General features: G+C 40.1%; 1 protein-coding gene across 1 annotated transcript in view; it reads left to right on the top strand.

Annotated features, from left to right (window-relative positions):
- The window catches only part of LOC147144099 (nuclear factor of activated T-cells, cytoplasmic 1-like), a 66,807-nt gene that overhangs the window by 19,596 nt on the left and 32,479 nt on the right, over positions 1–14,732 (top strand). Inside the window, exons 8-9 of the mRNA XM_086038122.1 lie at positions 8,575–8,630; positions 10,065–10,197. Coding sequence (XP_085894248.1) covers positions 8,575–8,630; positions 10,065–10,197 — 189 coding nt within the window. The remainder of the gene's footprint in view (positions 1–8,574; positions 8,631–10,064; positions 10,198–14,732) is intronic.

Below are 14,732 nucleotides of genomic sequence, written 5' to 3'. Positions count from 1 at the left end.
TTCCTTCGTCTCAGTCTGTCTTATGCCACGATTTGTGACATTTGACCCCGTTCACTTATTTTACACCTGCTGCTTCCTCAACCTAGTCGATTTAACTCCTGTCTGTCTGACAGTGACTCATGCCAAATATACAGTTCATTAATGTTGACCAAAAAAATGTTCCTCTTTCTGTATCAGGCAGAAACACAAAACAATACTGACCATTAATTTTGGGCATTCATCTAAAGCACCAACTGATATAAAGAAAGTAATAAATAAAAAAAGCAATCATAATTAAAGTTTTCATTTCATAATGTGTTTTGGTTTACAAATGTACACCCCACTTGATGATTCCATTGTTTGGAAGTCTGAAGAATCTATAAAATGGGAATAGATTAATTGAGAAAATATTTTTAGCATAATAAGAAAATAGGAATAATTAAAGATAAACATATGTCTGTCTATAAATGACCTGATTTAACCCATAAAACTACTCCATGTCTTCTTTGTTAATTAATGATGTAAAAAGTACAAAAAAAGAAGTATAAAAAGTGAAAGTAACTCCAAATCAGAGTATTGATTAACATACCGTAGTTGTCTTTGTATTGAGAAATAAGTAAAGGAAAAACAACCCCTCAAAATTCCAATTATCACTAAGTTAGAAGAGTGTCAAACAGTGAAAGGAAATTATCACTCTAAAATTATCTTTATATGCTCTGGACAGAAGTAAAGTTATTTGAATTATTATTTAGTTTTTTTTGCTTGATTGAATAAATAGTACCCCAGGGGCCACCTCAGATGACGGGTCTCCTCTTTTCTTAAGTTAAGATGTTTTGGTTCCTCTTTCAACTTCTTTCAAAAGGGGCTGAGTGGAAAAAACACACATTTTGTTTCACAGACTAGTAATTTCATAATAAGAACTAATAACTTTGTTCATATTCTCACCTCCATGGCAAACTGCATCCACTTTAAAACTACTCTTATAAGTGATAAGCACACTGAAAGGGTGAGACAAAGGTGGAGGAAGAGGAAGTGGATGAACTTGGTCAAATGGGGCTCTTCCTTTTTCTGCCTTTAACTTAGTCATGGAGGGGGTTCCCCCAGAGCACCTTTGTCTAACCCCTCATGCCATATGAGAAGTATGACCTCGTGTAGGATGTATTTTCCTTCCTTCAACCACAATTTCTCTTCCTCTCTCGCTACACTGTTTCCTTTCTGTCTCTCTTTTCACAAACAACCCTGCACTTTATCCACATATTTTTCTTACCCCTGTCCTTAATATCGGGTAAAGACATTAACAAGTTGGAGCTCTGCACTGCTGGGATCCCTGCACCGTAGCTTGCCATCAACATTTCACTTGTATGGATTCCATGGTTGCGGTGTCCAGCGGTAAGATGAGCAAGGGTGCCTGACTAGTACTTAGTCTGCGTTTATGTAAACTTTTATGACCCGCCACTTCCAGGGTCCCCCAAGTCAAAAGCCCATTACAAACACATTTTCGCGCAAGCACACGGACAAAATTGTGGGCGTCTTTGTCTTTCCTTTAAAGAAGGGAAGACCTTAAACTGTCAAAGTAAAAATAAATACATTTTAAAAAGATTGCCAAATTGCTGAAAATGTACAAATGGAAACCGAGCATTGCTCTTTTAGTGGAACAACAGAATTATTTGACATTGTATTATTCAATACAAACTAATGAAACAGGGCTGGACAAAAATGATGGGAACCTTAACTTTGTTTCCGGTTGCACAAACATTTGAAGCACTCATTCCAGTCAAACAGTTTCTATAATGAGATTTGTTCACCTTTCTTCAGGTATTTTGGCCCATCCCTTGTGGGCAAACTACTCCAACTGACTCGAGTTTGAATGATGTCTTTCTCCAGACTTCTTGCTTCCTTCCACAGATGTTCAACAACAAGATTTCGATCAAGGCTCAAAGAAGGCCAATGATCAGTCTGATGTTTTGTACTTAGCCGTTCTGTTTGTTTTGTTTTTATCCGTGTGTTTGGGTGGTTGTCCTGTTGGAGGAACCATGACCTGTGACTGAGAGTGAGACCAAGCTTCGTGACTCGTGGCCTTTTCACTCCAGAATGTCTTTAGTTTAGTATTACGATTTTACTGTACACTGCACAGATTCAAAACACCTTGTGCCAAATTCAGAAAAGCAATCCCAGGACAAACTGAAAAATCATCATGTTTAAGTGTAAGTGCAATGTTCTTTCTATACTGTGCGTCCTGTTTTCTTTTTTTTTTTTTTTTTTGCGTAACAACGCAGCTAACACGACATTGCCAAAAAGCTCCAGTTATGTCTCATCTGAGACTTTTTCCCAGAAGATTTTTGGCTCGACAATATGCGTTTTGGCCAATTCCAGTCTCATTATTTCATCAGTCACCCTTGTGGCTTTGCCTTTTTTTAACTCAAGGTTACAAACAATTTTGCTAGTGCCTTGTGGACCAATAAAAGAACAATGTACCTACTGTGAAACATGGAATAAGATAACTACTATATTCTGTGACTGCTTTGCCCCATCCTGTACAGAGTGACTTGTGCTCGGTACAATGAAATCCAAGACTTTTGAGGCATTCTACCGCAAACTGCTTCCTCTAGTCAGAGTAACAGAAAAAAAAAAACACAACTAAAAACACCCATGAATGAGAAATTATAGGATTATCATGAAGTGGTCTTTGATGAGCTCTAATCTCAATCTAAATTTTATTGAACATCTGTGAAGGAACAGCTGAACCATGTCATTTGGAAAAGGTAAACTTCAAATTTGAGGGACCTGGAGCGGTCATGAGGAACGGACCGAAATACAGTACCTCTCGATTGGTGCCGAAGTCTCATTGAGAGTCAGAGAAATTGCTTGATTGCAGTGGTGACCTAGTAGGTTGTCCAACAAACAACCCATATCTGTCAACTTGTACGTTTTCCCCGTATTTTATACGTTTTTTGATCATTTCAAATTGTGTATGCCGTATAACAATTTTTGTACGGGAAAAAATAAAAAATAAAAACTTATTTTTTGCTAGACCGATCTCGTCTTGCCCATTTCGGCTCTAATCCGGAGCGTCCGTTAGCGATTCCGACTGCAAACTTCGGCCGACTTTCACGAGCAAAGTACTGCACTTTACACATGTAGTGTGATGAAAAATAAAACAACACAACGACAATTGCTGCATGCTCCATGTTTATTCTGCAACTTTTGGTTTATTTTTCATTGGGAAAGTCCATAACTACATGGACCCAACAATTATTCCTCAAAGGCATGTGCTTCCACACACTTGGCTGTTGATGTGCATGTACGGTCAGGCCCCTTGTACTGCACACTAATCAACACCCTCACCGTAGTGGTGAAAGTCATTGCTTTTGCTGCCATTTATGATCGGGACAGCCACAGAATTTCCGCAAAATTCCACAAATAAAGTACAATAGAACATTTTTGAGTGGCCCCACTAAAGTAAACAAGACCCATACATCATCCAAGTTAAGCCAGAGGTGTCACACATCACGTCTGGTCATGGCCATGCTCACAAAATTGTTGTTTTTGCTTGTCATATAATAACATAATCAAACCCATTCCATTAAAATATATATAATGTTAGAAGATAAGTCAACAGTCATCACTAGACCATGGCAGCATCCCTGTATTTTATATTTTAATAAATTATCAGAGACAATATTATTTGACTTCGTAGACAAGAACATTTGTTCATTGAAAAATCATTGGAAATCCAATAAATCTTCTGAGTAGACAAACAAAAATAAATAAATAAATCCATCCACACTTTCACAAGTTCTCCGGAAGGCATATACATACCCACCTAGCACAGTATATACCGGTAGTTGATCTCCCTGTATCAAGGGAGACCTTAATGTGTCTAAAAACAATAATAATAATAATAAAAATATTTACTTTTCAATTGCTTGACTGACAGGATAAGTGATGCAAACTCCACAAACATTACAAGTTGTTTTTTTGTGCCCACCCGACTCCTGTTAGAATGGTTCATGCTAAATCATCTCCAAGAGATGCCCGAGCTTGGCAAAATGGAAAAGACAGAAAAATTGGAGGGAAGAGCAAGGGAGAAGAAAGTCAGAAAATGACAGGGCTTCCTTAGAAGTCTTGCACTTTACTGTTGTACTGCAACATGACATTGAGGAGATTATCTGGTCTTGTGTGTTGACGTTATTTTGTGAATGATTGAATGAGTTTCAACATGCTTTGATTTGGGCTTCTGTGGTTCCTTTATTTATTCTTTATTTATCTGAAAGCTACTTCACAATATGAACTAAATCAGAATTTTACCTCGCTCTATATCAATAGCAAAGGGTGCAATTATTTCAGATCCACTGATTGTCTGCTTAAACACGCGGCTGTAGGAAACTAAATAGTAGCCCGATAGAGAGTGACGTGTTGTCAACATTTTAAACTAAAAATCCACCCATCCATGTTCCACATTTCCTCATTCATATCACAGTTGAGCCAGAACCCATCCCCGCTCACTTTGGGCAAGAGGTGCAGCACACCTATCCTGGACTGGTTGCCAGTCCAATTGCAGTAAACTAAAAATAGTGTAGCTGGCATCCATTGGAGCTTTGGTTCGATTCCTGCTCAACGACGTTTTTACAGTGCGATTGACTGACGTTTGGCGTCTGCCCTTTTGTCTTAATGTCTGCTCAAGGTTTCTTCCTTAAAGTTTTTTTCTTCTGCTCATCGCCTAGTGCTTGCTCTTGTCGGGTACAGTTGGTCTCCTAATTAATGAAGAGTGAGGTTCTAGACCTGCTCCATGTGTGGCCTGAGACAAGTTCTGTTGTGATTTGACACTGTACAGTAGACACCAAAATTCAATTGAACTGAATTAAATCATCAGGGATGTGCTTCAGCCCCTGCCATGATCCTAAGCAGGAGAGGCAGTATAAAAAATAGATGGATTAATGGATTATTTTCTTTTATTGCTATAAAATTGTACATAGAATTGTATTTTGAATAACAATTCAAATGAATTCCTTTCCAATGTTGTGCACTATGCATGCATGTGAGAAGTTGAACTTCTGATGTAGGAAGGAGTCCCTGGCACACCTCATGCAGTGTGTGTTCTGGCTTGCCCTGCTTTTCCTGGATGGAATGATTGTTAGCAGCAAGTAAAACAGATAGACAGACAGACAAACAGGCGAGATAGAGAGATGGGGTAATCCTACACTCTGACTCGGAGGGGGGTGGGGTTAGTGTAAGGGAATTCCCTTGTGAGCTGGATAGTTTTTACATCTGGTTGGACTGGAGCATTGCCCAGAGGTCAGCAGCCTCACGCAGGCTGGGCCGCAGCAGACAACTGTCTGCTCCTATCCACGTCTGGCACAGGCTGAATTCTGAGTTGCGGTATTTTCTGCAAGAGACCAAAGTCCACAAGAAAACCTGTCAAATGCTTTTCGTCATGTCCAAAACTGAAATACATTGTGTCTCACACCTTTTAATAGAACTCAGACAGTGACTGGCACTGTTAGAGTTCATTCAAACTCAACTTTGTTGAGTCTGGTTACCTGGGGCAAGTCTAAACATCAGACAGATTGCTCCACGTATTGTACTTTTTGCAGAGTCTAGACTACCATTTGTCTTCAGACAATTTTGCCTTGAATACTGTTCGCACCCAGTTTTGGCACTGTGTCAGAACAAGGTCAGCCACCACCCTTGCTTCAGGATACAGCTGAAAAGAAATGTAAGCATTTGTTCATGACTCAAACCCTGTCACGTTTCTTATGTCAAGTCATAATTCAAACCTCACCATCTGAAAGAGATGCATCTGTTCCATTTTTAAGAGTTGTTTGAGTGGCATACAGCAGGTGCTTCAGAGAAAATAGCAGATATATCGCTGTGATTAGTCAAATCGTTTACCATAAATAATGAATACAATACAATACAAATGAAAGTATGTAACTTGTCAAGTCCAAGGCAGAATACATTTTTAAGGTGAAACATACATAAAGAAAAGAATAATTCATCTAAAATATACTAGACAGAAACTGTCGTCATCATCATCTCAGGAAACGAGACAGACGGTGGAAAACATTGTCACTGCTTCTCATCAGTATCAATGTAACCACAACTCTGTACGGATCTATCTATCTATCTATCTATCTATCTATCTATCTATCTATCTATCTATCTATCTATCTATCTATCTATCTATCTATCTATCTATCTATCTATCTATCTATCCATCCATCTATCTATCTATGTCTCTCTCTCTCTGTCTGTCTGTCTGTGTCTGTCTAAAGTCAGCATTTCTACCTCACGTGGCCTTAATAAATTATGGCTTGATGTTGTTAGCATTGTTTTTCACATTAGCATTCAGAGTCCACAGACTGCTTCATCCTACTCTCCTTCATCTTTATCTTGTTTTTTGTTGACTCATGACAAATTCATTACTTCGACTTACAAGCTGTTTCACGACAACACCATGTGTGAACAGTTAGCCGTTAGCTTTGGCTCTCCCTCATGGCAAATTAGTCAGAAAATTAAGACCCTTTTTTAACAATCAGTTATTTAATGTTAACAATCATTATCATATTCAAAATATGATATGCTATGCAGTATAACAAACAACAATTTGTGTACCGGTATGTGGTTTCTGAGGTGGTAGGTGTGTGTGGGTGGAAGTTTCATCGTAATTGGGGGGGAAGGCAAGGCTCGTTAAGTTTCATACATCACCCCCCCCCAAAAAAAGTAAAAAATTGCATATAACATTAATGTTACACACCGCTCCTGTTATGCCATTAAACTTCTGTTGAGATTTTGGCAAAGGTTCAGTTTATGCTATCATCACTTGTCTAAAATGATCATATTGAAATCTTTTTGAAAAAAACGGAGTAAGTGCTGACACGAAGAAGCCAATCCCTTACATGTCGTCGAATTATATGATGACTGTCAGTCTATATTACTTTTGTCAAGCTCTTATGCACCTTTATGGGAGTCATGGGCAAGTTTACAAGTTTACATTGAAAGATGTGTTCATCCATTTCTCAGCTTTATCAGAACGGGATTGTAGCCCAAAACTTCCTAGACACGACTCTTATTCCTACAGTGCGTGTCTTGTCTCACATATTTACAATTAAAATGCGGGGCAAAAGCTGATGATGTTGTGGCTGCATCATGCGTGGGTGAAGGCAGCATGAAGGAGGAGGCTTTGTCGGTAACAGAGGTATTTTGCAGATGTGGCGGGGGAAAAGAGGTGAATGGAAATTTCTGTGGTTGTCAGTTGAACAGCGCTCTTGAGTTGCAAAGCAATGCCATTTCTGGCTTCAGCCAAGGTCAGTCTACAAGTCATTATCAAGAAATTATCGTGACCCATAAAACGTGTGAGAAAATATTTATATGCAGGTACAGAGGGAAACATTCTTTTTTCCCTCTCGGAATGTCTACCATTGCTGATATACTGTTCAGATACGCTTTTGGCTCCCCCTGATGTAACCTGATGAAGGTCTCCTTCACTTTCTTTGACTAACTTTGACTAATGCTCTGGCACCACAGTCCTTTATTCTGTTGCACGATTCATTCACCTTCTCCTTATCAGTGGTATTGACATACCCGTTGGTCATCCCATTTAGAATCATTACACCTGTGTGCAACTATGAATACGCATTTTCTTTCAGATAAAAATCTTTTTTCCTTTCAGTTGACTTTATTCTCTTTAACAGAGATTTAATATAGCCATTGTGGCAGTTGTGACCCTGTTTCAGCAGCTCACTCTATTTAAGCCAATCATGGCCCCTCATTTTTTTCATTTCCCATGTAATGTTAAAAACACATTTAACACTATTTTATTTTTCTTCACATTTTCTAGAGGTACTCAAATATCCCAAATGGGACACACCTCAGCACAGCAGCAGGAACCACTACGTATATTGCTTTAAGCTGGAAGTCACACCTACTGAGCAGTCTAATAAAGTATAAAGCGGTGTGGTACCACATTGTTCATCTTGTTGCTTTGTATGATGTGCCATAAAGGCTGATCTGCAACCCTTGGAATTTTGTCTGCTCTACTGAGCTATTGTGCATGTAAAAAAGAGATGAAAATGGCACTGGGGTCAGTGCAACTTGGCTATATCGAGACTTGAGCAATTGTTGTTTAAGGTGTGGCATGAAATTATGTTTAATGAAAACTATAACCCCAAAAAATAAATAAACTAAGGGAGTCAGCTGGCCTAGGTTCCGGGTCACCTGCCGGCCCTAGTGAGGATAATCGATGTAGAAAAAGGATAGACAGACAGGTGGATAGACAGAAAATTGATTAATTCAGGATTCTTTTAAAAAAAATCCCTACAGAAGACCTACTACAGTATGTAGTTTTCCCATTTAAAAAGTCAAATTCAATATGTCACTTTTCCTAACCTTTCATTACAAGACCAGCAATGAACAAAATGCTGAATTAATTCTATTGAGTCGTAACACGAATACTAACACACATCACACTTTTTTTTTTTACCAATCTTCTGTGTTTATCGTGAATTTATGTTATCTAAACATGTCTATACATGATTGACAATGTCCACAATGGTTTTAATGATAACCTGATGATTTTTTTTTTTTTGTACATAGATGGTCATCATCTGTGGGAGACAGAAGCCAAAGTCGACAAGGACTCTGTCAAATCAGTAAGTGGCCTCATCATTTCACTGTTCAAGCTCTCCATATCCTCCATGGACACTTGCTACTTATCTGTCTCCTTCTCATCTGTCCCCCTTTATGATGTAACCTTTGCTAAGGCATTGCTACATAGACACTGATGATTAGCCCATGCAATCCTGAATGGAATTTTCAATCTCTGCTCTAACACATGGTAAACACAAGCAACCATATTGCTTGCGCATCAATGATTCAGAAACAGTCGCAATGATAATGTAAACAAACACACGAGCGCCAGATGATTAGTTTACAGTGAAATTTTCCTTTGTGATAAATTTGTGCCCAACTTCATCTGCACTGTGGCTGTGGATCTTTTCATATGATTTTCTGTCTGTGTGATTAAACCGCCCGGCGTGTTTTCCTGACCCTCAGTCACATAGTCACACATTGCCTAATCAAATAATGGTATAAAAGAGACTCATCAAGCGAAAGGAAAGGCTCATTGAGTCAACAGTGAGATCTGCTAAGTCCTGAGACGTGTGTAACGCCTGTCACTGTCAATGTATCATTTTGTCAAATTACGCAGGGTCTGAGATCAAGCATGGCCACAAAATGATACAAATATACAGTGTTTTTCAGGTAAATTGGTTGCATCATGACATTGGCCCGCAGGCCCTTGACCTGATATAGTACTGTGTATGGCTGAAGTCCCAACTGCTAAAAAATATGAGGAGCAGTAGTTTAGAGCCACGGGGCTGATGAAATGCAAATACCACAGTAGGACGAGAAAGCAGGAGCGCACTGGAATTCTTTTCTTATGTCACTAGACTGGCTTAACGCACTCCAGACTGCCGACCTGCATTTACTTTTATTGGCGTTGGAAGTGTGCTAACTTTCACTGTGAGGGAAGGTGAGGGAAAACCTAGCAAATACACACACATGCACACACATTTCTACACTGAGTCAACCACCTGCATATTTTTCTTGTAATCATCTGGACAGCAGACCCCTGTCCCACCCACCGTTTTTGTTCACAGCTATGGCCAATGTAAACCTGCCCTCTGTCACAGTGGACTGTTCTGTCCTGTTTAAGTCTCAACCGGAATGGCAGCCAAGAAATTAGACACAATTAGACACAAATACTTCAACAAATTTTTTCCTTGTCCCTGTGTCAAAATGAAAGTCAAAAAATACTGACATTCGTCCAGACTTGCAGAGATGGGGTGGAGTTACTGCCCTGCAAAAAAAGAACCCCGACAACAAATAAGCCAGCTACTTCTCCTTGGTCATGCTGTACAGGGATAAAGTTAAAGCCCTGGGGTTTCCTCAAACACAAACATGGGCACTGGACCAACCTCGTGGGCTCTACTGCTTCTAAACAGTCCAGATGGGCTCATTTAAACCATTTATATGTTGGGCTGGCTATCTGTCTCAAATGGGTAAAAATGTTATTTCTTTTACAGAATGCACTTTTTGTTGAGATCCCACCATACCGAAACCAGAGAATATCCAACCCACTGCAGGTAAACTTCTACGTGTGCAATGGCAAAAGGAAGAGGAGCCAGTACCAGAACTTTACCTATCTTCCTCCCAGTGGTAATCATCATTAATACTATATACGCATTATTGTGCTCGCGTGTTTTATATTTTTATGTCAACACAATTTGTGTACATGTTTCACATTATTGCCGGGCAGTGCATGGTAGCCTGCGAGTGTGTGAGGTGTGTTTATTCTATAGTGGGACCACGTTCCCCAGCAATGAGGTGTACTTGCTGAGTGACAGAGCCTAGGAGCAGTGTTGATGTAGACAAGTCAATCCCACTGCAACCTCGTTCTCGCACCCCCACATCACACAATTCCTGCCTGGTTCACCAACACACCCACGAATGCACACGGGTGTGTGTGCGTGCACATACACACACACACATGCAGTGCTTTACTCTGTCATTCGTGTAGCAACCTGAAAACTCAGGGATACTTCTCTCGGTGTTCATAGATTGCCCTCTCATTGGAATTTAAAGAATGGATTGGTGAGAGAGAGTACATTACAGATGTGACCAATATACACAGGTGAGATATCAGCCTGTGTGATTGCATTGTTAAGAAACATAGTTGCTTTTATATCAAGGGGATTATAGTTTTCTACTTTTTTAAGGTCCCATTCCATCAAAATTCATTCTTCCCAATATTTTCAATATTTTGTTATACTGGTGCGAATCCTGTGTTTGCATTTTCTCCATGTGCTTTCATGGGTTTTCTCCAGGTACTCCGCCTTCCTCCCACATTCCAAAAACATGCATGTTAGAGTGATTGAAGACTCTAAATTGTGTGGCATGGAACCTTTTTTCAAATGTATTTGAGTCTGCCTTTTACCAGTGGAACATGTGGCTATCAGGTCTGCCTTCTAGTCTAGAAGCTCTGGTTTTGGATCTTGATTCAGTGATTAGACAGATCCTGTGATTAGACTAAAAGTCAGCCATGGGATAGGCTCGAGCTCACCCCATCGCCCTGAAAACGATAACATGATTAACTTATGAAGAGTTGTCCTTTTAATTATATTCATAAAAATCATTAATTATATTTGTAAAAATCTGAGGTACATTTGCCTTGGTGGGGTTTTCCCAGTGGGTTTTTGCTATTTCAACCTGCAATATTGTACTTGCAACTCAGTCCAAGACGGCAATATGTTTTCATTGATCAGCATCTAATGGATCTAGTGTTGCTAGGGTATCATGCACTGTGTTATAAGTATACAGCTGTTAATAAGATGTGTTGTCTCAAATTATCAGCAGATGTATTTATGCCCACAGGAGATAAGACACATTTTGGACAAGGTTCTGAGAGAAATGCAGAGGAGAGCCCTATTTGGAGATCCCTGATTGTTTTGATTTATAAGTGCATGGTGGGTAATTTGGCCAGTTGAAGGCAGACAAACTGTGGCCATATTTAGTATATTCATTTTATACACTGTACTACCTCAAAGAAGCAAGTCTTATCGGTCCCCATTATGCATCCCCAATCATTTCACTGAGCATAAACACAGGTCTAATTAAAAGATCCTGCTTTTGCTGCCAAGTCAGCCACAAGTGCAGTGTAGACCACACAGGCAGGGCCAATAGAGCATAATTAGTTCTCTAATGTTAAAGCCAAGGAGTATATGAACAACACGCAAATTGGTGGTATTGTAGTTTGTGATGTGCTAAATAACTTATTACATTATATGGGGTAAAATATCAAATATACCAATAGCATCTCCATGCCCTTTTTAGGTTACATTAACAAAGTCAAAATGGAAAACCACTCACAATAAAGACGCATTAAGCTTAAGTGTTAGCACACCCACAGTTGTCAGGTTATCTCAAATACAATCATGTTTTCAATACAGCAACAAAGAATGAGGAAATCCTGTTGAAGTCTAAGCTTTTTGCTATACAGAGTTTTGGTGTGTCAGCTATTAAGGAAACAGCTAGATTGTGGCCACGTTCGAGGCTGAGCTTGAGAGGACACCCACAGACTTTCACACACATACACTGTTGTCAACACTTTCTTGCTTTCCTTTGTGAAAGGGACTCTTCCGGCCCACTGTCCCACTTGAAGAACATTTGTGGTCACTGACGTTATTAACGGAGAACATTTCTTTCACACTCTGGTGTCTGTTCATCTATAAAAAGACAAAACCCACCCTTAAAATAGACTTGTTTGAAAGAGCGGAAGGATGAAGCAAACACCTCTGTGGCACAGATGCGAGTGAAACTAGCTTTATTTTCCATTCTGGTCATGCTGTCTTGTTATTCTTGATTGTTCACGCAAATGTGAGCATCACCCATCCTTCTATGTATTCTCCAAATTGTTCTGAGCGGTTCCATTATTTTTATTGACCTTGCTCATGTTCATAAACTTTGTGAGTAAGTTGTAATATATGATTTGAGTGTTTTGCAATCACAGTAGTAACATATTTGTATAATATACAGACTGTAGTAGAACACTCTTATGTCCATAATAGTACATGAACAAAATCATAAAGTGTTGTTTAAGCATCAGATTTCACAATAATAAACATGTGATAAAAATTTACTTTCTTACAAAATGTCCAAGCCACATTCAGCTATCTTATTTAATAGTGAGTTTCTTGGTTTCCAGGACATGGTCAATATATTACATTACACTAAATAAAACAACAATAAAAAGTGCCATGAAATAAATAAATACATTTAAAAAAATAAATGGAATAGGCAGAGGAAATGGCATTATGTTCAGTTTTCAGTTTTCAACAGGTGTGTTTCTATTTGTAATTGGAAGTAGTTGAAAGAATCTAAGTTTCTGAGTTGTGGCGGTAGTGAGTTCCACAGATGGGGTGCAGAGTGGCTGAATGACCTGCTCCCCATGTTGGTGAGATGGAAAGAGTGGACAGACAGGTGAATGGAAGAAGATAATCTGAGGGCGCGGGAAGAAGTGGGGACATGGAGAAGAACAGACAGGTATGCGGGGGTGAGGTTGTGGATGGCCTTGAATGCAAACAGGATGAATTTGAATTGGAAGTGGAATTGAATCGGGAGCCATTGGAGCTGTTGGAGGATAGGGATGATGTGATGGATAGAGGGAGTTTGGGTTATGACGTGGGCATCTGAATTCTGGACTAGTTGAAGTTTATGGAGGGATTTGTGAGGGAGGCCAAAAAGAAGAGTGTTGCACTAATCTAGACAGGAAGGGACGAGACTCTGTGGACAAGGATGGCAAGTGGGGGACGGGGGGGGGGGGGGGGGGTGAAAGCGGTTGATGTTACATGGATGGAAATAGGCGAACTGGGTAATGTCATTGATGTGGGATTGGAAGGATAGTGTGCTGTCAAGGATGACACACAGACTCTTAACCTGGGCTGAAGGTGAAACAGAGAGCTGTCGGTGGTGAGAGAAAATATGTCAGTTTTGGAGAGAGTGGACTTGATGCAGATGAGGAGAACCTCACATTTGTTAATGTTTACTTTCAGGAAGTTTAGAGTGAACCAGGTTTTTATTTACCAATCTGTAAAGGTGGGTGGTAAAGTGGACAAGGGTTTGGTGGTGAGGTCGAGCTGGGTGTCATCAGCATAGCAATGGAAGTGAATGTTAAATATACAGATTTTTTTTGCTGGGGTAGATGATGAAGAAGAGAGGCCCCAGGAAAGGTACCTGCGGCACACCTGAAGCGAGGAGTGAATGTATTTGAAGGACTTGAATGCTCAGGTAACGACCAATCACAGGTCAGCTTCAGAAAACAGGTCAGCCATGATTGGTCGTTACCTGAGCCCTGAGCAGTTGTGATGTAATTTTCAGACACCAGAACTGACAAAATGGCTGTCCCCTGAGATGGCTAAAAAGGGGTGGATTAACTCTTATTCCACAAACGCAATATTTATCAGAGTGCCTTGTTTCAACTAGTGGGCTTGCATAGAACATATTCTTGAAAAAATGTGTTTGGGTTGACTTCCATGAGATGAGATGAGATGAGAGATGAGATGAGATGAGATGAGATGAGAACCAGTGATGCCGATGGAAGAGTCTGTAGAGGAGGCTGGTGTGACAGCTGGTATGGAAAGCTGCACTCAGGTCGAGGAGGATGAGGGTAGTGAGGAGTCCAGAATCAGCTGCCATGATGATTTCATCAGTGATTTTGATGAGTGCTGTTTCAGTGTGATGAAAGGAGCGGAAACCAGACTGTTCATACAGGCGATTGTGGGATAGGTGGGAATGGTGTTGAGTGAAAACATTTTTTGGGGGGGGGTCTAAAAGAAGGGTCGACATTGGGTTTGTTCAGAATTGGAGTGATGGAAGCAGTTTTGAATGATGTTGGAATAGTTCCAGTGGTGAAGGAGGCGTAGATGACGGCAGATATGAGGGGGACAAGGGAAGGGATGCCGGCTTTGTGAAGTTGTGTGGGGAGGGCGTCCGGTTGACAGGATGACTTGGTTTTCTGGATGAATTTTGTGATTGCTGAGAGAGTGGGGTGGTGCAAGGAGGAAAAAAATGATTGCTGAGAGAGTGGGGAGGTGGAAGGAGAAAAAAAATTGGGTGAAAATAGGCTGAGGTGCTGAGTTGAGGGCTCCATCCAAGGTTACCTTGGATGTCCTTGATTTTATTCATTGAAAGTAGTT

Source organism: Filicampus tigris, chromosome 8 (assembly GCF_054856515.1).
Source record: "Filicampus tigris isolate MCC_2025a chromosome 8, RoL_Ftig_1.0, whole genome shotgun sequence".
In the NCBI taxonomy this organism is placed as follows: domain Eukaryota; kingdom Metazoa; phylum Chordata; class Actinopteri; order Syngnathiformes; family Syngnathidae; genus Filicampus; species Filicampus tigris.
Note: the sequence above shows the minus strand (reverse complement) of the source record. Positions and strands in the feature narration are given on the sequence as shown.